This window comes from Corvus hawaiiensis, chromosome 3 (genome assembly GCF_020740725.1).
Source record: "Corvus hawaiiensis isolate bCorHaw1 chromosome 3, bCorHaw1.pri.cur, whole genome shotgun sequence".
NCBI lineage: Eukaryota > Metazoa > Chordata > Aves > Passeriformes > Corvidae > Corvus > Corvus hawaiiensis.
In genome coordinates, this window is record NC_063215.1 from 22,021,356 (window position 1) to 22,043,570 (window position 22,215).

Here is a 22,215-nt window from a genome sequence, read left to right on the forward strand (position 1 = left end):
AATAATAATATGTAGTAAAGTCTCATGCACATTTTCTGCATGGAAAAATTCAGCTTTTAATTTATCCTAGAAGTAAGGAATTACTTCTGTGTAAAGAAAGGGACCACGTCCTCATACAGCAGTGCTTCCAACTATAAAGCATTTCAAGATGTGCTATCGAATGGGTCCAACATATTCCTTGTTTTAAGGAAAATCCCAGTCTATTTCATTCATATATTTGCATTGCACAATAGAAATTTCTAAAAAGAATTGTAAAAGACATTCAGTAAGAAGGAAGGAACAATCTTTTTTATTTGAGTTTATTAGTAGCTATCTGTACTGTGGATATATGTGTGCTTGTTTTATTTGTATCATAAATGATTCCTTCTTTTCCATGAAGTGGGGTATAAATGCTTCAATTACTGCTTCTGTGAAGTTACAGATTATTATCCTGTGAACTCTTTCTGAGATAAAGTAATGGGGATGCGCTGAAGGAATGGGGGTTTTTTGGTTATGCATAAAAGCATAGCTTTTAGGAAAGCAATAATCAACCAGAACATGCTTGTTTTAAGCTATTTACCAAGAATGTATTGTCATACTGGAACAGTATTTCCATTCCAAGTGCATCAGAAGATGGATTCAGACATTTTACTTTCATTTCTAGTTGTCATAGTCCTGCTTCTTGAAGCAGCTACTAATCATCTGCAAATAGTTCCAAGACACAGAATGCACTCTTGAAGAGGTGGCCCAGGTTACCTTTTGTCAGTTGATATTGACTGTAAGATTTTGTGTGTTATGCAGTGGGGCATTTATTGATATATACGTGGGTAGTCACTCCAAATCTCACAGGGTCCTTCAGGCCTTGTGTGTTAATATCACAGAATCAGCTGAGTTGGAAAGGACCCATCAGGATCACTGAGTCTGACTCCTGTCTCTGCACAAGGTCACCCCCAAGAGTCACACAAAGTGCCTGAGAGTATTGTCCAAACGCTTCTTGAGCTCTGTCAGACTTAGGGCTTTGACCACTACTCTGGGGGGCCTGTTCCAGTGCCCAGCCACCCTCTGGGTGAAGAACCCTCCCCTCACAAGGAAGTTGTAAAGTGCAGTGAGGTCCCCCTCAGTCTCCTCTTCTCCAGACTGAACAGACCAAGTGACCTCAGTCACTCGTCATACGGCTTCTCCTCAAGGCCCTTCACCATCCTTGAGGACCGCCTTTGGACATTCTCTAATAGCTTAATATCTTTCTTACATTGTGGCACCCAAAACTGCACACAATATTCAGGTGAGGACAGTGCAGAGCAGAGTGGGACAATCCCCTCCTTTGCCTGGGTGGCGATGCTGTGCCTGATGCCCCCCAGAACATGGTTGGCCCTCCTGGGCCTGTATATTTGCGTATACAGTTTTGGAACAATGCCAGCTAGGGTGAAATAGGTGGTGAAGGAGGTGTGTTTGACATGTAAGGGATTAGTTCACGCTTGCACAGTGCTGATCATCAGCCCTTGAAGGCAAATGTCACAAGCAATTTACGTGCTATGAATCTCTTGGACATGTCATCTTCTCCACAGTCTGTGGCACCCTGCCATCTGTGCTCCTCAGCTGTGTGAGCCAGGGGGGCAGAGCAGTCTGAGCACACTTTTTCCTCACATTCCGGCCTCCCACTTTGGGCAGCTGGAATTATGTGTAGGTCTTCAGTGGACTATGAAAGAAGGGACAAGGGAAGGAAATCACAGAAATTGTGGGAAGTATCATTTTTTTCGCCAAGAAACCTTTATCAGTGTGGAAGATTCCCAGAGCAGCTGTGGTCTGCATTAAGATGCAAAGCCCCTTCAGTCCACGTTGATGACAGCAAAAGTTACTGTTTCTCTAAATGAAAAGCAGACTAATAAAGATTCCCTTGGCAAATCCACCTGCAATCACTTGTGCTAGGATGGCAAGTAATAACCCATTGTTTTTGTTTTTTGTGCTCCCGCTGTTGGATGTACAGTGTATAATATACAGTGCTGATTGTTTTCAAAATCCAGCTACTCAGCAGCGGAAACAGATACCTCATACGGACTGATGATATGGTTGAGACCGTTTATAACGACAAAGGAGAAATTATCAAAACCAAAGAACGGCGACTTTTCATGTTAAATGATGTGCTGATGTGTGCAACAGTAAATATTCGGTAAGATTTAATTTATATTTTTTAGATGATCATTTGAACTTCAGCTGGAAAAAAGTGACACTTTTTGAATTGCCTTTGTATTGTTGTATTTACGGTGGCTAATGATTTCTAGGAGTAGTCATAATAAATGGATAACTAACTTTGTTATAGTCCTCTGAATTGCTGGCTGGTATTTGGAAGTTTTAGAGTAAATTTGTAAGAAAATTGTAGCAGTTGGAGATTACAGATAGAAGTGCTCTGTAGTGTCTAGTTATTGCTGTGTATTAGTGCTTAGTGGAATACAGGCATGTCAGGGTAAGACTTTTTTCTCTTCTTCCTTAAATTCAGACTGTAACACACAGAGATTTGTAACTTGACACAATTAGTAAATTAAATCCCACCCTCTGCAAAATGAACAACCCTCAACAAATATACAAAACAAAACCCATAAAGTTAATGCAGGTTGCCAGAACAAACCTGGAAGTGGCTAAAAAAGTTCCACGTGGGGAAGGGTTGTTATCTCTGAGACCAAGCATTGAAAGATTAAAGGTGAATTGCTTTGAAAAAAGCATTTTTTCAAAGCTCCTTCTGTGCTTTTGTTGGCTGTAATTATTAATGTTACTAAATGTCTGTGTACGCCAAGGTTGTGTTCACATTCATATGTTGCTTGTGTCATAAATTGCTTTATGTGATGGTACATTCTGACAAAGAAAATGTGGATCATTAAAATCTTCCAAGAACAGCTTTTCTTAAGCATAATGTGGGTTGATATCTTAATTCATTACTGAAGTATGAATCCTGTACATGTATTTCTAAGTGTGTGATTGCTTGGTCTCATGTTAGTGACTGAGAAGTACCATGTAATGTTCAGAAGATGAACAAGCTCATGTCAATTATCCTGTGATCCTTGCCTTTACAAATTCTTTAGTTTCTTAGTAACACTTGGATATTGTTTTTAACTATTCATATTTGATCTTCTTTCATACCAGTAAAGTCTTGGACTTTCTGTACTTGTACTTGAAGCAGCAAAGTGCAGTCTGCTTTTGTTTTCCATGTGGAGAGTTTATGATCATGCCAAGTGTCTGACCCTGTGAGGGTCATGTCCTCTGTAAAAGGCTGTATCTTTTGCAAGCCATGGAAAATTCGTCTGCAACTAGTGGTCCCTAGGCACCTGGGATGTTTGAGTTTGCAAAAGATAGATATTTTTACAGATGACAGGTCTTTCTTCGCATACAGTCTAGATGACCAGCATGAGCTGCTGGCCTAACTCTGAAGTCACAAAAGTCAGCCCGGTGCATGTATTTCTTTCAAGTTGTGCACTGTACTCAAGCTGATAAACAGCAGATTTTAGAAGCTAAAATAATAAATAGCATGCCATGAAACACAGTTGCTTGTTGCAATAATAATTTGTGCATCTTCCAGCTCTTCCTATGAAAGCAGTGGCACCATGACAACTGGCCAGAGGTACTTATTGAAGTGGAGCGTACCGCTGGGACAAGTGGACGTCATAGAGTATGGCAGCAGTGAGGGCCAAGGAGAGAACTGCAGGTTCCCACCCCAGCACTCTGCTGAAAATGTCATCATTAACTCTAAGCCAAGTAAGTGACAGGAGTTACTGACTTTTACAGACTACTTTGTTAAAATCCATATTTGAAATTCAATGGGCTACTGAAAACAGGAAAGCATTTTGTGCATGAAGATTTCTGTAACATGAAGAGTAGTAGAGCCTCTTTCTTTGGAAACTGAGAATGCAAAAAGTGACAGCCAGGCTTCTGCCTTGTGACATGAATTACTTGTATTTGTCATAGTTTAGAATTTTATGCATGAATGAGTAAAGAGTTCTAAAGCATGAGAGGGTGCAGACGTGCAAAAAGGTGGGTTTGGTGTGGTGCGCCAGTGGTCCCGTGGTAGCTGGTTCTGCCTATGTTCTTCATCCCATAGTTAAAGCAAGGAAGTTTCTCTCAACAAAGATGACCAAGCCACCCTGTTGCTGTGATTAAGACTCTGGACACAAGTGGTTATTGCAGGGTAGAATTTACTCACTTTTCTCAAGCCCATGGTATCTTGTCCTTCAAACTAGTGCTTCAGAAAAAAACCTTAATGAAAGTTTTCAAAACAATATGTTAATAGGTAATTTCCTCCTAGCCTCTCTCCAAAAATGACCTCAAGATCTGAAGTTTGCAAATTCTTCTGTGCTAGTTAATCCCCCCTACAAGTCTGCCAACTGCCCTCAAGAGATGTATGAAGTTTAAGACTTTACTTGTTAGCTAGACTTTCACATGTAAGGAGTTCTTTTTATATCCTATTTTTTGCCTAAATATTGTAATATTAAATGCACTTAATATCTCTAGATTGTAATTTGATTCCTATTCATGGATTATAATTCACATGGATTTCAGTGCTAGCTCTAGGCATTATTTCACACTACATTTATTTAATAGTGCACCCTTGGCTTCATGAATTTTCCCACAGTTGTGCTGTAAGGAGGCATAAATGCTACACCATCAGAGTGCAGCATTTACTACCCCCTGTAGTCTCCAGGATGGTTCTTGTCAGGTCTTTTTACTCCTCCCTTTGTAAATAGCTACAGAAAATTTTACAGACAGTTATGTCTTTATTTCAAGGATGACTTAATTCTTGTAACTCCTTTTAAGCATTAATGGACTACTTAGAGAATGAGATTAAGGCCTTTATATTATAACTTACCAGATGCTGTATGCATAACCCTGAGAGGACTATATAAAGAAGTGTATTTCTTAGAATTGGGGATCCCTTTTGTAGGTAAGTGTGGGAGGAACAGATTGTTGAATATTCCTATTATGATTTTGTGCAGCAGTTTCACAGCTGATAAGACCAAATCCTTGCATGTCAGTAAGGTCAGATGGGGAAGAAAAGCATGAGGGGAGAAACAAAAACTCCTGACGAAACAGTCCTGTAGAACTTACTTGAACCTCCTGGCTTTTGAGGTTTTTCAGCTTCATCATGTTTGGTGACAATATCACGCACAAAAAAAGAAATTACTTTGTACATCATTTGTAAATCAACCTTCAGGTTAAATGGTACTCAACAGGTAAAATGTGAGCTGAACTAATCTTTCTCTTTGTAAGCTCTGTTATATTAATTCAGTCTTTTAATAAAAAGGATCAAAAGATAAGAAATAAAAAGGATTTGAAGCATATACTGAAAAAACCTCCCTCAGGTTTAATCAAACCTTTCTGCCAAATGATCCAACTAAATTAAATATAAACAATAATGAAAGAGGAACAGCATAGCCTTGCTTTTTGCATATACTACTGTGTTTGCTCTAGCTGTTACTCTGGATGCAGAATTGTTTGAACTGGCCCTTATGGACAAGTTTGAATACACACCTAATTGTGTTAGCTGTTCTGTAGAGTTGTCTCCTTAGTTTCAGTTTAAGTTGTCTGCTAAAGATTACAGAAACTCAGAAAGTACAGCCTTCCTGCAGAAGGGAAGTCTGGTAAGACTGGGTACTGGTTCGGTGCTGCTTTCTATTTGCACCCACAAAGTTGCTGCATTTTATAGTTGGTGACATGGTCTTTAATATGGTAGTATCACTTCATTGGTGAAACTACTGGGTGTTTACTACAAGTTGCAAATTACTAACAGAGAAATACTGTCTACTCTGCTTGAAACTTCATATCTTTGCAGTCATCATAAATTTATGTCTCCCTCTGTTTTCAAAATATACCATGAAATCCCAATGGCCTCATAGTATGTGGTATTAATAAAATCTTGTGGTCAAGAACAGTTTGGAATGCTGCAGGCAAAATCCTGAGACATAAAACCATTTCTCAGACCTGATTTTCAGCTTACACATCCAATTTGTGTGTACTGAAGATATACAGAATAATGGTGATTCTGTGTAAAATCATGAAGTAGTAGAGGGATTACCTCTTGCATTTCTGGAAGACTGAGGAAAGCTGGTTTGTATCTGCCACATGCCAGGTTGAATACGTGATTCCTGTAAGGTTGGTATTCTGACATTACTGCTGTGATTAGCAAGGATTCTTGATGGATTCAGGTTGTGTTCTTGTGAGGATTATGGGTTATTAGTTACATTTCCCTTATCATGGCACTTTTTTCTCTACCAAAACCTTTTCTGTGAGGAGGTAGCTGTCACAATTGTATCTTGCTGTTTATTATTGACTAAATGCAATTGGTGCTTCCAGTTTTCTGTGACATTGCAAGAAAAGGCAGTATAGATTAAAGATGCAAACTTTACTTTGGGTGCTGAATTAATAGCTGAATTTGAATTAATCTTGTACAGTCTGTAATATGCAGCTGAAAGGTTGAAAGGTTTTATGAGTATGTATAAATCAAAAGCATGCTTTAGTACTGTTCTAAGATGAAAAGCAAGGGCTTTGTGAACTTGGTTTTCACTTGGCAAAATCATCAATGGGCAGTTTTCTACCCCATTGAGCTTTGTATAGCAGTCTTTTGTCTCTGAATTCTGGAGAACACATTTAGGGGCTATTAAGTTTATGTCTTTTTTTTTGTTTTAAGCCCTTTTTATTTTGATTGGAGAAACTGTGTGGCCTGAGGGTGTGTGGGGGAAAGCAGGAAAGTTTTCCTAGAGTGTATTCTGCTATACTGCCCCATCTTTGATGTGCTCTTGTCTTGTTCTGTTGTTGTCCCGTAGCACCAACAGTAGACTGAATTCTTTTAGTTATGAACATGAAGAAGGATTGAAGTCTCAGCTGTTTGGCAGAGTCCTTTATTTCTATGATTCTAATATTGTTTCCTAGTGGAGTGCAATTACCACTTGTGTTTGCTTCCTGCAGTAATAACCACTAAACGTTTCACATTCTCAGTCTTCAGGAAAAAACAGCATGTTTGTCAGGTCGCTTTTCTCTCAGCAAATTAGTCAAAGTCCTGTTTTATGTGTTAGCGTTGGTCTTGCTTGAAGGTCTGTATGACTCTCTGGCATCCCAAATGGACAGTTTTTGTGGAAGCAGTTAGTTATGTGTGCCAAAAGTGTGAAGTGTTAATTTTCTTCTGTAGAACTGTTGGCAGAAAAATATGAGATAGAGTTTTTTCCCTAGTAAATCCATGTATTGTTTCTGGTAGGCTATTGCTGTTCTCTTCAGCCCAGTTAGTCCATGTGCAGAAGAAGCACAGATACATTCTGTGTAGTATAGAAAAGTTGAATTAATATAAGAACAGGGGAATATTTTCAGTGTGAACAGAAAGTTGTATATTCTTGGTTTTGATTTACTTGTGTAAGAAACCTGTGTACTTGTGTAAGAAATTCACCTCCCTCACCTGGCTGGTGATGCTGTGCCTGATGCCCCCCAGGACACGGTTGGCCCTCCTGGCTGCCAGGGTAGTGCTGACCTGTACTAAACTTGCCATTGACCAGGATCCCCAGATCTCTTTCTGTGTCGCTGCTCACCAGTGTCTCTGCTCAGTCTGTCTGTACACACAGGGATGCCCTGTCCCAGGAGCAGAATCCAGCACTTGCCCTTGTTAAGCTTCCTGTGGTTGGCGATTGCCCAGCCCTGTAATTTGTCAAGGTTTTCTCTGCAGGGTCTCTCTGCCTTCAAGGGAGTTGACAGCTCATCCCAATTTAGTGTCATTGGCAAAGTTATTTAGTATTCCTTGAAGTCATTTATGAAGACACTGAAGAGAACTGAGCCTAAAATGGGCCCCCCGGAAACCGCACTAATGACAGGTCCGCATGTCTGATGTCACCAACCTATTCACTATAAATAACCCTTTGTGCCTGACCTGTGAGCCAGTTTACCTGTGTTTATCCAGCTGTGTGCCAGACATTTTGTCCAGAAGGATCCTGTGAGAGGCCTCAGATCAGTAGCTTTAGTGAAATCCACATTTACATCAACTTCCCCTGATCAACTACCTGGGTTACTTTGTTGTAAAAGGAAATTAAGTTTCTTAAACAGGACTTTAACTTCATGAACTTGTTCTGGCTGGGACCAATGACCGTGTTGTCTTTCAGGTCTTTTTCACTAGCTCCAGAATAACCCTTGTAACTTTACCAGACACTGAAGTGAGACTGACAGGCATGTAGCTACCACGGTCATCCTTCTTGCCTTGGGACAATGTTTGCCACCTTCCAATTGACTGGGACCTCTTCAGATTCCCAGTTGGACTGAATATGTGGAAAGAGGGCATCAAGAAAGTAAAATGTACTTTTACAATGAGAAAGACGATGGGTGAAAGCACAGTGAATATATCTTGCTTTTAATATGTCATATTGATGAAATATTATAAATATACTTTCCAAAAATATAAAAAGTATAGTCAAAGGCAAATTTGTAACTTCTTACCAAAAATGTTCAGTATTTCCCTTCTAGAAGAATCAGAAGTCAACTTTGCCTTGCAAGTCATCCATGCGTAGATAAAATCGCTGTGAATATGTGTATTTCACTGCCTTTTAAATGGGACTATAGGAACAAAAGTCAAATATACTGGCCAGAGTTTTAGTTTCTCATACTTCTGGCACATGTTATGAGTTTGCAGCACTTTATGCAAATTGTTGATGGGTTGTAAATTGTGGTTTGTGCTGAGGCAAATGCCAGTTTGGTGCCACAGCAACAGCAGCCACCCCCAGTTGCCTGTTCTTGGGTCCCCAAGAATGAAAAGGGTGAGTGAGAAGTTTTTCACAGCGCTTTTGTTTAACAAGACCAGACTAGAGAGACTCTAGAACCAAAGGGAGAGGGCTAAGCATCCCGCCATGTTTGGGTGGGAAACCAGCACCTGTCAGCAGTGCTGTGCTCTGATCAGGTTGATTAGGAGACATAGATAGTATGGACAGTTACTTAAGCAAAGAAGCATCAGTTTGAGCCATATGTCTAAAGGCTGAAAGGGAAAATGAGCCAAACCCATCTGTACTGTACTGTACTGTACCCATCCATGCTGTGATGAGCATCAAAGAGAACAGTGAAGTCAAAAATCAGGCTAGTATTCTTATGGCTGTATTTTAGTGTTCTTTCTTTCTTTCACAGGTTTACAGTTTGTAACTGAGAGCAAAGCTCAGCACTGCTAAGCCATGGCTGCTCCCCTTTCTCATTCAGACTTTCGGGGATACATTTGTACTCTGTTTCCACTTGTTCCAATTGTGTTCTTGATCTCTGTGGGATTTGTTTACTGTCAAATATAGTAGTGACATGATGCTGAAGTGCAGAAATGATTCCTCTCTTCTAAGTTTTCTTCTGCTTGATGCAGTCACTTTGTGTAGGCCTCTGAGTGTTGCCAGGGAAACAGGGAGGGGTGTTTGATGGGTTACAGTGTGCACTTGTTTCTGTCAACATCTTGCTCATTGAAACAGCAGCTCTTCTCAAAATCAGAGATAGTGCTCTGTGAGAGCCATTGCCATTAGAGCTGGTTTTTTTCCTGGTTTGTCTAATGAGAAATACAGAATTGGGGAAGAAAAAACCAGTCACATTTATGATCCCTCTAAGGCTCAGCAATTGTATAATACAATGTCCAGAGTAACCAAAAACTAATATTAAGTAGCATATCAACTCCAGCACTGGTGATAAAATTTTAGAAAGAATGATGTGGAATGACTTGCTAATTGAACTAGCTTTCATCTCTGTGGAATATATAAAGATTAATAATGTAAGTCTTTATTTTAAAGGTATTGAAGACAATACTGTGCACTAAAGGAGATGCAATATGTTCATAAATGTAAACTGTCACTGATATATGTGAAAAAAAGACCAAAGATTGTAAATAAATCTAATGCCAAAAAGCCTGTTCATCTGAGCAAATGGGGTGGCATTAAATAGTTCACTTTGTTAAGCGGATATAAGTTTCTATCTAGTGGATTAGGCAAGGATAAATTTAGGTGTTACATGTTTGTCTCACCCATGCAGGATGAGATTATTCTCTTTGCCATTTGTATTTTTTATAGTGGTTATAGGGTTTGTTATCTACTTCCTATAAACCTTCTGTGTTGCCAGGGGTCTCATCCACGTCATGGCACAGAGTCATAAAATCAATAGAAACCAAGCTGGTGTGTATGAAAGAGGGAGGTGAGCTCCTCACAATGCCATTTCCACATGAATTGTTATAGTCTGGTGGGAGCTCCAGTGTAAACCTTTGGCAGCTCGGCCAGTTTACAACTGCTGCAGACCTATCTTGGAATCCCTGCAGTACTTTCATTGTTTAAATGCCTTCACACATGTACTTTCATTGGCTGTTTGTATCAGTGTTTCTGCACCCAGTTCCTCTTTTGCCCTTTGTACCTGTGCAGATGCATCCCAGATGTCCTGTATGACCCCTCTCCTTCCTTAGGAGGGCAGGGACTTCCAGGTCCATGCTGTCCTCAGCCTTTCCCTTTGGGCCTTGTGAGAGAAATGGCCGTGGCACTTCTTTTCTTTGACTCCAAAGTCTTTGTTAACGGCATTTTTTCTTGCTCATGGGAACAGAGGCAGGAACTGCAGTCAGTACATAGTCCAGGAAGACTCCTGACCATTGTCTCAGCTAGTGTGACACTGGGGAGCCAGGCTGTGGGGTCCACGCTGAGTGTATCAGGGCTCTGGTGTTTCTCCCTCATGTTCCCTACTGCTTTAATCTCTGACACAGTACAGCTGCTTCTGTCAGCAGGAAAAATATTTATGGCCTTTTATATCTGAAATGCCTGTGCAGTCAGGATTAGCTGGAGCTTAATATAATCTTGAAGCCATACTCTCAGTGTATGAACTACTTCTCACTGTCTCAGAGGCTTTACATTTCCTTTATGGTTTTGCATAATTTTGCATAATTTTATTCACAAATGGTATAGCACTATGAATTCAATACCTTACTCACTACTTGCAGATGCAAGCTGTTGATTTTACCTTCTTATTCCTCAAGATTTGTGAATAAGCAGTTTTGTGGTTAGATGGTAGTTTTCGTGCAACCTGATTCTTTGGTGTTCAGATCTGGTACAATGAGCAAGACAGGTCTCAGCATTCATGTAATTGCCAGTTGAGAGAAAGGTATTGGCAACTGGCAGGGAGGTAAAGCATGTTAAAAATACTTTGTTAGAGTTGAGACTTGTGAGGTTTGTTTTCCAGCTCTACTCTGTGTACTGGGTGTCATGTGGTATTTGGTTCTTCTGTGATTAGGACCTGAAGAACTCCCCTGTCTTGCATGGCAGTGAGAATAGTTAATTTATTACATTAGTTTCAGAGACGCAGATTATCAGTTTCAATAATTAAGAACATAAATTATGTTTAGGTGCTTACATGATTAAAGTATGATTAGACTGAACATTGTCATTTCATGTTTATGATAATGCTCTTCATGGTAATTGGCAATGGTGGGTCCTGACTGTATTGGTAATCAGCCTTGCTTATGCCATGTCTGAATTGAACAGTTTGCATTTTAGTAATCTCAAGGGGTTTATTGCTTATCACATAATATGATGTGTGTGCTTGTGCTGCTTCTTTCTGTGCTAGGTTACTAAGCCTAAGTTAGGGTTATACTGCAAAGACACGTGCGAGCAGCTGCTCAGCTTTTCATTGATGGCTGCCAACTAAACTCTTGTTCTCTGACATCATTCCTGACTTCCCATTTGCTTAAATTTCCAGACCTGGAGATTGATGCCACTCAAAAACTTGTGTAGTTTGGGCCTGAGAGTGTGGTGTAATCTCAGGAGATCTACAGTTGAGTTATGGTGGTGTTGCAGTACGGATACTGTAACACAATGTATTAAACCAGGAGGCCCATAGAAAGAAATATATATGGACAGATCCTTGCTAGCTGTTTCAGAGATGTTTATTTCTCCAGCCCCATGGCCGGGGCTCTGCCGAGGAACTGAGGCAATCCCGGGACCCGAGGGTCCCTGCCCGTGCAGGGAAACACAAAACAACCAATGGGAACGAGGCTGACCAGGGGCAGGGAAACCCCATCTCTGTCCCCTCAGGGCCCCTCTCCCAGGGCTACATGGCAGGGGGAGGAGACCCTGACATGGTGGCTCAGATATTTTTGGTGCATGTAACTGTGGAGATCATGAGTTGGATTTAGTGTGAAAGAGCAAACCGGGGGAGGGCAGAAAGTCTGCTTTTCTGTGAGGAACTTTAAATTGACCCGTGGACTTGATTAGGTCATAAGCCGGGATTTTGGATTCATAGGATGACTTTTTTTGTATTACTATTTTAGTCAAATTCCAGTTGGCTGTTCAAATGCTCTTGAAAAGGAGAAACAAGAAAACCAAATCTGCCCACATATTTCTCTGATGCGTCTATGGAAACAGGAGCAGCATGAGTGAGCACGTGAAAAGATACAAATATGAGGAGGGTGGTGCTGTGGGGGCTGTCAGGGACTTTGCTTACATAACACAATGTGCAGGAAGTTGGTAGTTCAGTGTCTAAAAACAAAACCTCATCTGCTTTGTTACTGGCTTAAACAATCATACAAAATTTCCAGGAAGGATGTATATCAGAGGTATGGATGTGCCTCTTGTGTATAACTGATGCTTGAATGTGTCAATTTCTGTGCAAGAAGAGGTTTTGGTACAGAAGGGGACCCTCATCACCAGCCTTCTAGCAAAAGCTAGGTGTTCTGGGACAAGGGAGTTTGCAAAGGGAAAGGAAATGGTACTTAAATACGTAACATCAGTATCAACTGCTAAATTAATTACAGTGTTTCTAGTATTTCCAGTATTCATAATCTTTTTGCCAACTCTTTTTATTAGTTGCTGAAATAGATAGCTTGAGTATAATAATGGCACATAAAGATTTCTTTTTCTGTTTATACTGAGAAAAGTATTTCCACTAGACCTGTCAAAAGAGAATGTTTGTTCACTATTTGATAAGTTCTTTTCCACCAAGCAGCTGTGAAGCATTGGTGTGTTTTATGTACCAGTGTGTCTATAGGAGCAGGATTCAGTATCACGTACAGGGGGAGAATTCCTCAACTGCAGTAATTGAATCTTGGGCCTTATAAATGGTTTCTGGTTTTCCTTCTTTATATTGATTATCAAGGTCTGCAGTGAACAGGAAACTATTTTACTTCAGGTGCAGCATTGTCTCTCACAGTCTCCATTCTCGTCCTTTCTAAAGGTGGGCATTATAAATAAAGCACTGGGATGCTGTCTGCCTATTATTACTTGACAGAAGAAAATCACTGAAAGTTTTCTAGGACAATCTAAGCCAAATGTAAAGAATTGAACAGTTCTGTCTATACCTAAATGGTTTTAAATATATTACTGCTGCATCATCATAGTTTAATGTAAATAGGTTAACAATCTCATGATATCTGCCCAGTTATTATGAACTGATCAAGAATTCATCTAGTATCATGATGCTTTGCTTTCCAGAACATTGTACAAGCTACTCAGGTTTAAATGTAGTTGAAATTTTGTGTAAGGACCTGGATTTTTATTATTTTTATTTTTTTTTATTTTTTTTTTATTATTATTATTTGTTCCAAGTGTGTAATCCTATACAAGTACCAGTTTGTTATGCCTTCCTCAGACGCAGCAGCTTTTAAAGTTACCTCCCACATATGTAACTTCTTCCCCCATCCCAGGTGATCTTTATGCTCTAGATGAGGGTTGAAACTTTTCCAGATCTCTTCCTTTCATAACACGTGACGTTTCAGTGTGCTGCCTGGATGCACACAGATGGCTCAGTGGGAGGAAGCAATACAAATGTACTCAGCCTCAAAGACCAGATTGCAAATGGCAAGTCAAATTTTGGGTATACCAACCTTTCAGAGTGGTCTTCAAATCTGGCATGTTCTTGGAGCATATCATTAATTTCGTGTTACCCCCCCATAACACTGGAATTGTAGTCAGGAAAAGAGCTTTTCTCAGTTGTGGTTTTTGCATGTGAGCATTCATGTTCTTCCATTTTGTGTAAACTAGTCTGACTTCAGGGCTCTGTTTCTCTCAGAAGCAAAGTAATCTTCATAAGGACCTTGAATTTTCATGATGCATCAGTTTTCACTTCATTTCAATATAGCTTTTCTGAAAGCAATTTATATTGATGTATTGTGGTTTTGAACTATGTGGAGAAAAGGTCATTTCTATGATTATACTCAAGGCAGATGTTGTCAATATAAGTTACTTTGCAGTAAAAGAGGCACCCAGCAATCTGCCTATTAACAGTATTTCGTTTCAACATGATGGACAAAACAGAAATGTTTGCAAAAATAGTTGCAATATTAAGAGTATATTAATTGAGGCTTTTATTTCATTTGTGTGACATTTGGATTTATGTAGTATTACTTGAAGAAAATCCTTCTAATTGATAATAAACAGGAGTTTAGTATGGGAAGGGACCAGCTGAGCCATTATGTTTGCTTGCCCAGCAATAGATTTTTAAATTAAGGGTGATTGCATCTACTCTGTCTTGTTTAGTAGCATAAATCTGTGATAAAATAGTAATTCACAAATGGGAATCAGAACACACAGGAAGAGCTAGTAGAAAATGTCTACAGGTAACAAATCACCATGGATAAGAAATGTGTCCCTTTGTAATTCATAGAAAGGAAGAATAGGGTGTGATCAGTTCAGGGTTATAATAACCAATATGCTTGAAGTGCCCATGAAAATTGAAAATTTAGGGGACCCAGATGGACAACAATCCCAAAGGTGCAGCTGCTGTGCCAGCATCTATTAATGCAGCTGCTGCTGTGCAGGCAGAGAGAGCTGTGGCTGCTGGCTGTGCTCCCCAGCAATTCAGCCTTCTGCCAGAGGTGGGAATCCTCCCCCTCTGGCAGAAGCACTGGCACAAGCACACAGACACCTATCTTGCATATGTATATTTATTCACAACCTTCCAAATTCTACTTTTGCCTGAACCAAGTTAAACTGACTTTAACCACACCCAGGGAGTTTCCTGCAGGCTTTGAAAATGCCTGGGTATAAATCGGCTAAAATTGCTTCTGTTTCAATTATAAAAATTGCTTCAAACCAGGCAAAACTGATGAATTTGGTGCTGAGAGTAACACTGGGAAACAAGCAGGCAAAATTAATGTTTAGTATTATACTCAAATGTATCTTGGCCTAAGAAGAAATTGTTACAGAAAGCAGAATCTTGTCCACAATTTTACTTAGCAGCAAAATAAATTTAAACTTTAACCTCCTTTCTTCCCAAGTTGTGGTTTTGCTTTCTTTTTTAACTTTGAATGTATTTCATTTTAATGCTGAGCAAGGAATTGGGTATTTTGCATGAATTACTGGTTGTTGGCAGTAAACCTGCCTGTTGCAGGGAGGCATGAATTCCTCTGGTAAAATCTTAGCAACAAAGGAGTTGATGAAAAAAAATTTTTGCTAGCTTACATGTGGCCAAGATTTCACCCTTGATCTGTAGGTGGAATGCAAAAAAGTTGCCTTTGAAGCCACATATGTGGTTATTGGTTACAGCATGCTGCCTTCTCTCCTGCCCAGGCACACTGTAGCACGTAGGATGTGTAGAGCTGGGGAGAGCCTTCTGTAAAACAATGAAGGTTTTTTTTCCCCATAGGAAAAATAAGTTGGTTTCGAGCTTGATAATTAGCAAGAGTGTCTTAGACATGAGAAGGGAATGGCTTTATCATTTGTGAAACGTTTCACAGTACAAAGGAAGCCGACCATGTATCTGCTTTGGAGTGAAGCCAAGAGTTTTTCAGTGCACTCTCTATGGATAAAAGAAAGAGTGAACACTCACCCCAAAATAGCCAGCAATTGAATGGTCAAGGAACATGTGTGGGCTGAAGCAGGCAGTCTGTGGCTGTGAGATGGGAAACATCTGATGAACAGAGTAGTGTTCTCCCCCACCTCCTCCACTCAAGAAAAACCTTCCATCAGATGATTCTCAGGATCAACTGGTAGTCAATGTTTGGTTAACCACTGAGAAGCCAATTCTACTTTAAATGACATTGTGAGTAACCCTTACAGGACCCAGTTCAGAGATGAAGTTGCTATAACTTGTAACCCATTATCCAGACACAATCCAAGTGATCAGTTTTTGGAGAACTCACTCCTGATGAATCTACATCATTATTGATCTCTGAAGCCTTATTTTTCTGTGTCAGTTTGTGCCCACTAAGGACCTCCATGAAAGACTGATATTAGTCATGCCTATTGATCTAGTTCTTGACTATTAAAATTTCTTCTTAAATTGGCTGTTTCTCTTTTCTAGAACATCAGAGGATGGAAGCAGGCTCTCATTAATTATTTACTGTTTTTATTTTGTGCTTCCTTTCCTGTACTAAGAATGTGGTCTTTTAATGAATGAGCCTAAAATTACTTTTGTTTGGTTTTTCTGTGTGACAGCCTTTCAGATGCCAGGTTAGTTTATTTGCTTGACGTTCATATTGCATCCTTTCTATCTTGACTTATTAATAGCTTATAAAATATGCATGATGCAGACAAAAGAGACTCAGGTGACAATTACTGAATGAAATTCAAGATTTATGCCTTATTACCAAGGCTGGAACAAAGATATTTGTAAGATTATTTGAAGCTTCAAGAAGAGGATTATCAGGCATGGTGGATATATATGTACTGCACAGGGCAAGTCCATCTGTGTAAGCAGTTAAAGCTTGCTTTATGGCCTCAGTTGAAGACTATGGCATAAAGTCCTGCAGCATCTAGGAGTTGCCTGGATGCTGATTGTTTTATGTTGCATTAATGTCTCTTCTTCAAACAGTAATAAACAAAATGTCTGGTAACTGTCTTTATCAAGCTACAAAGAGTGACCCTGGCTTTTATAATTTAGGAATAATATAAACTGCTTGGGTGAAAATATCCATCCTGTACAAGGGAAGCCTCACAGACTTTCAGCTTTTCACAGCCTGATTGTTGTAAATTTTCTCTTGGTTCAAACCCACAAAAATGTTTGTAGTAATTTTTTCAGGGCAGCTGTTTGTTTGTTTAGTAATGGAGTTTAAAAATGACAGGTGACTGGACTTCTGCTAAAAACTCAACTAATCAAACAATTATTTCTGTTCAGTCTAAATTTTTTTTTTTTGCGAAGCTATCTTTTTGCTAGAGAAATTTGGAGCAAGAATGATATAATTTGTGTTCTTTACTGTGCCAGACACATTATCATGACTTTTAGCTAGATTTCACCAGATTTCATGTTAACACTGACCTACCTGCTCCTTTCTTTGCAAGTAGCCCCATCAAAATCAACAATTTGATGCATCTAGGAACAAGGGATTCAGGTACTTAACAAATTACAATTATTGTGGATGTTAGCAAGACAAAAGGTGTAAGCTGGCAGAGGACAGATACAAGGAGTGAAGTGCTTACATCTTTTCAGATATAGATTTTTCAAGTATTTGGGTTGAAGAAAATGAAAATACAGCTTAATGAAAGTATGGAGTCTGCAGTTCAAGAAAAGTGTTAATTTTTTTCTTTTTTTTTGAAATAAAACTGCTGATATGCTCAACTGACCATAATTACAAAATTCTTTCTCTTTGATCTACTTTGCAGTCATTTCTTTTCATGGTGTACAATAAATGTAATTATCTTTTCTAACTGAGTTGGTTTTAAGGGTAAAAGGCTAGATTGTTCTTCTAATTAACATTCAGAGCAGGCACAGAAGAGGATGATAGTTGCATTTATTATCTGGATGGGTAAACAGTAGTAAAGTGCAGTTTGGTGCTCAAGTGCAACACACAGAAATAATTTCATTGATCCAATACACCAGAAGATTTAAAGGCTAGATAATACTTTGAAATTTCATGGGAATGTGTAATATTTCAGGTTTATGTTGCATTTTCCTGCAGTGAAGTGGAGAATTCAGAAATAAAGTAGCCATTAATATTTTCTTTGAGCCTTGAAATTTTATACTTTTCAGGGTTTAAGGCAGACTTCCAGCTTAATATAGTGAATTGCATTAAAGAAAAGCATTGGCCTCTATCTGTATGATGCCTCCAAAGAGGAAAGTGTCTTTAGAAAATATTTATTTTGATACCTAACTGAAAATATACTAATGATTTAAGTAACATTGTTTCATACGAGTTTATTTTTCACTTTTATTCTGACTTCGGCTATTTGGACAGCTTTGTGTTTGGTTTGATGAGTTTTGTTTCATACCCGGGCCCTGCAGCAGACTGGAGGGACTGGGGGTGGCCGCGGTGTGTGTGGCAGCTGGGCTGTGCCCAGCGCCCTCTGCCCTGCAGCCAGAGCAGGTGGCACAACTCATGTCCGTGCTCCTGATCTGTCTGCAGAGCCAGTAGCCAGCACTGTATTTAGATCTTGCTCTTGCCAACACACCATTGAAATTCTTCTGATCCAGGGGCATTTGCTGCCCACGGACTGGTTTCCAAAGCTTCCAAAATGGTAAGGATGAAGGATCCATAGTTTGGATACTACACTGCATGAGCTAAAGAATCTGCAGGAGTTTCCTGGAAAGATAATCCAGTCCTGTTCCTGTCATTCAGCCAAAGAGAAACATGCTGACTCTGTATGAGTCAGGGTGGGTTTTTTGTGGGAGAGTGAGTGTTGCTTCCAAAGGAATTACATAGCCATTCCACTCCTAGCATCATGGTAGTCAGAGTATATTAGCAGGGTTTTGCAAGCTTTGTGCATTTAAATGGACACCTTATCCTAGTAATTAGTGTGTTTTTCTGAGTTACTGTTCCCTTATAAACCTTTGTACTTATTGATGATTAGCATAAAATATTTCTGCTGCTGTTCAGCTTTTCTGCTGATTTTAGAGCAGATCATTTTTTGATTTAAGCATGATTACAGTAAAATTTCAAGTGGTTCAGTGAAATTGCAGGCTTGTGTTGTAATTAGGATATGGTTATATGATCCAGAACTGTCTCATGATCAATAAAGAAAATTTTGAATTTTAAACCATCATAGCAAATTCTACAAATAAATTTTTTTGCTTGTCATGTAACCAAAAACAACCTCCAGGAAAGATGTTTAAATTAATGTGTTACAGCAAGTCTGTGTTTGGTGCTACACAAAACTTCCATGGCAGCAAGAGATTTTGGGGCCAGTGAAGCTTTGATATTTGTTACAGTTCTAGTGTGGGTTATTAAAACTGCAGATAGTGTTCTCCATCATACAAGCTGAACAAGCTTGAATCTTTTTTTGTAGCTAAAAAGGCAATGATAAGATGATCTAAAAGGAAATGCCAGTGGTACTGCCTGTATGTGTGAAGGTTGTATGTGGTATATGCTACTCCTATTTCCTGGGGTGCCTGTCACAATTATCTGTCTGCAGGGACATTAGAAGTAGCTGGAGCAACAAAGTGAAATAGTGAGGATGTACGTAGAAATGAACCATGCTGATTTTCAGATGTAATATATGTTTATATTATCTTTGTGATACTTTCCTTGTTGAACTGATAATTGCATCTTTTTATTATGTATAACCTTATGGTTTTGTTCATTTTAGACAAGCTCTATATGGGACCAGGGCAACTGTACCATGATCTGCAGAACCTTTTACATGACTTGAATGTACTTGGTCAAATTAGTCAATTAATAAGCAGCCTTAAAGGAAACTACCAGGTAATAAACAAAGCTGGATTTATTTTTCAAGTAAAGTAGCATAGTTGCCTCTCTCTAGGGTCTGTGCAAGACATTCTATAGTTCTCTGTGCAAAAAGGGGAATAATTTTTACCTCTAGTAATGCATTTACTGTTAAATATTATAAATGGATTACAGCTGTCCTTCTAATCTTGTTTTTCTTTATTGTTTTTAAGTGTAGGTGGGTACTACAAGTGTCTGCATTTGTTCAGTAACTGATAAGCTTATATGGAAACAGAATTACATTTTGATGTTAAGAAATCGGATTCTTGCAGTTAGACATGGTAGTAGGAGGATGGTTGTTTGGAGGAAGCTCTTGATCCCCATCCAAGCTGGCTTTTGGGGAAAAACTGTACTTAAAACTGAGTATAAATCACAAAAATATAAAAGGATTTTCAGAAGAATTTTGAAAGTGTTTTGCTTTAGCTTTGTTCACATCCCTTTGATTTAGCTTATATTCTGGCTAACAAATATAGTATTTAACACCAAATGAAGTCTTGAGACTTCAAACAATTACCTTTTTGCTTGGTTTTTTTATACATTTTATATATGGTTACATGTAATTTTTAACTCTTACTTGCCACCACAGGTAGTAAATATGTGTGTACATGTATGAATTTATGAAAGCTGAGTTTCTCTTGACATATCTTGGCTCCAGAGACAAGGCATTAAATAAAACATAACATTTTATGAAAATATGTACTCTGAAAGAAGTTTATGGAAACAGTTCTTTTGGACAAAGCTTTATGAGAAGTAGAAGGTGAATTTCATCTGCATAATTGGGAATATGTATAGCATATATACACTGTCAGACATTCCCCCATTACCATATACACAAAACCTTTCTTCCTGCACTGGCAGTCAGAGCCAACTATGCTTTGAAAACTTAAAATTCAGTCATTGTTTCCAAGTAGATGTGTGTAACAGAATTACAAGAATTTAGTTGAGAAATGAGGTCAGCTTCTTTATTTTTGAAAAACACTTAAGTTGTCATGGAATCCTGATGGTGGAAAGTTTGTTTACTTCTGCCAGCTTGTTAGTCTTGATGCTTTGTATCATCCAGGTGTGCTTTTACTCTCTGCAACAGAGCACTCACCTTGCAGTGAGTTATTGTTTCAGCATCTTAAACAGATTTAGACCATACATCTTTCATGATGGCTTTGTAAACATTTTGACTCAAAGATTTGAACAAAAGCATATTTTCAGTATGATTTGTAGATGTTTTCACAAGATCTTCTTTAGAAGCAGAATTTGTGGATGGTGGAATAAAGTAAAAGGTTTGTGCATACACCTGACACAAATTTACATTTTTTAATTTGACAGATGCTTGGGAATGTCATTTGTGTATCATCAAACTGAGCAATGGGAGATTAAATCTTCAGATAAAATACATTAGCAAATGTTTTACAGATTTTTCTGAAATGTGTTTACAAATATAGCTAAATTGTCCATGATTAAAATGTGGTCTAATGGAAGCCCATGTGTCATTGTTTGTTATATGCAGGTCACCTAATTATCCTGTTTGCAACAGGCTGGTAGGCTGCTGTGGAATCTTATTTTTTTTTAATTTTTCAGAACTTGAACCAATCTGTAGCCCATGACTGGACCTCAGGTTTACAAAAACTGATTTTGAAAAAAGAAGATGAAATCAGAGCAGCAGATCGCTGTAGAATTCAGCTGCAACTCCCGGGAAAACAGGATAAGTCAGTAGAAATCTTGATTACAAAACTTTCTAAATTAGTTTATATATTAGGTATAGATGTACAAGGGAGGATTTGGGAATCTGTAGCTCTTCCCTCACTTCTGTCTCCGTGGTAAGCCCCTGAGTTTTGCTCTTATGCCACAATGCTGGGAGCTTTAATGTTCCAGAGCAGCACTGTAGCTTTTCTCCTGTTCCTCAGCCAAACGTTCTGGGTGCAAGAAGCAAGAGAGGAACTGTGGTAGTGACAGCTGATAGGGAGCAGTCACTGGTGTATTCCTTCACCAGTGAGGGTGTTCCTCTCATAACATTTCATGTTATGTGAAGTGTAGGAAGATGGACATACGGTGTATCATAGCCTGCACACTGAAATCAGAGCTTAGTCTTTGTCGAAGCATTAGAAAATAATGGAATTTCATCTCACTCAACATTTATAGCCATGGCTGTATTCATACACAATGCATTTATAGTGGCTTTTTTTTTTTTCCCCCTTGTTTTGCAGGTCTGGGCGGCCAACTTTCTTTACAGCTGTGTTCAATACATTTACCCCTGCCATCAAACAGTCTTGGATCAACAATTTACAAATGGCCAAACTGGCCCTTGGTAATTCCTATTTACTCAAATTTCCTAATGAGTTAAAATAGCTCTCAGTGTACAGTGTAATTTTTTTATTTTTATTTTTTGGAGAATGATTTTTCTTTTTTGGTGAAAATTTGTCTGCAGATGTTTAAAATTGCAATACAGTAAATAGTAATGATTGTGTATCGCTGTAATAACATTGTAGATAAAACATGGTGTTTATTATGAAGGAATATATTTTCTTCAGTATTTTAATGAAGTCTGGTATTCATTACTAATTGTTGCATCTAAATCAACACAAACCTGATCTAAGTTAGAGCAATAAAAAATATGCTGTCATGTCATGTTATTAGTCACCTGT

The 22,215-nt window shown here is 38.8% G+C and overlaps 1 protein-coding gene across 5 annotated transcripts in view; it reads left to right on the forward strand.

Moving 5' to 3' along the window:
* The window catches only part of ARHGEF10 (Rho guanine nucleotide exchange factor 10), a 112,287-nt gene that overhangs the window by 55,729 nt on the left and 34,343 nt on the right, over positions 1-22,215 (forward strand). For all 5 annotated transcript variants that reach the window (XM_048296439.1, XM_048296440.1, XM_048296438.1 and 2 more), the window contains 5 exons: positions 2,001-2,146; positions 3,548-3,723; positions 19,443-19,558; positions 21,152-21,279; positions 21,778-21,878. In XM_048296439.1, the coding sequence (XP_048152396.1) occupies positions 2,001-2,146; positions 3,548-3,723; positions 19,443-19,558; positions 21,152-21,279; positions 21,778-21,878 (667 nt within the window). The remainder of the gene's footprint in view (positions 1-2,000; positions 2,147-3,547; positions 3,724-19,442; positions 19,559-21,151; positions 21,280-21,777; positions 21,879-22,215) is intronic.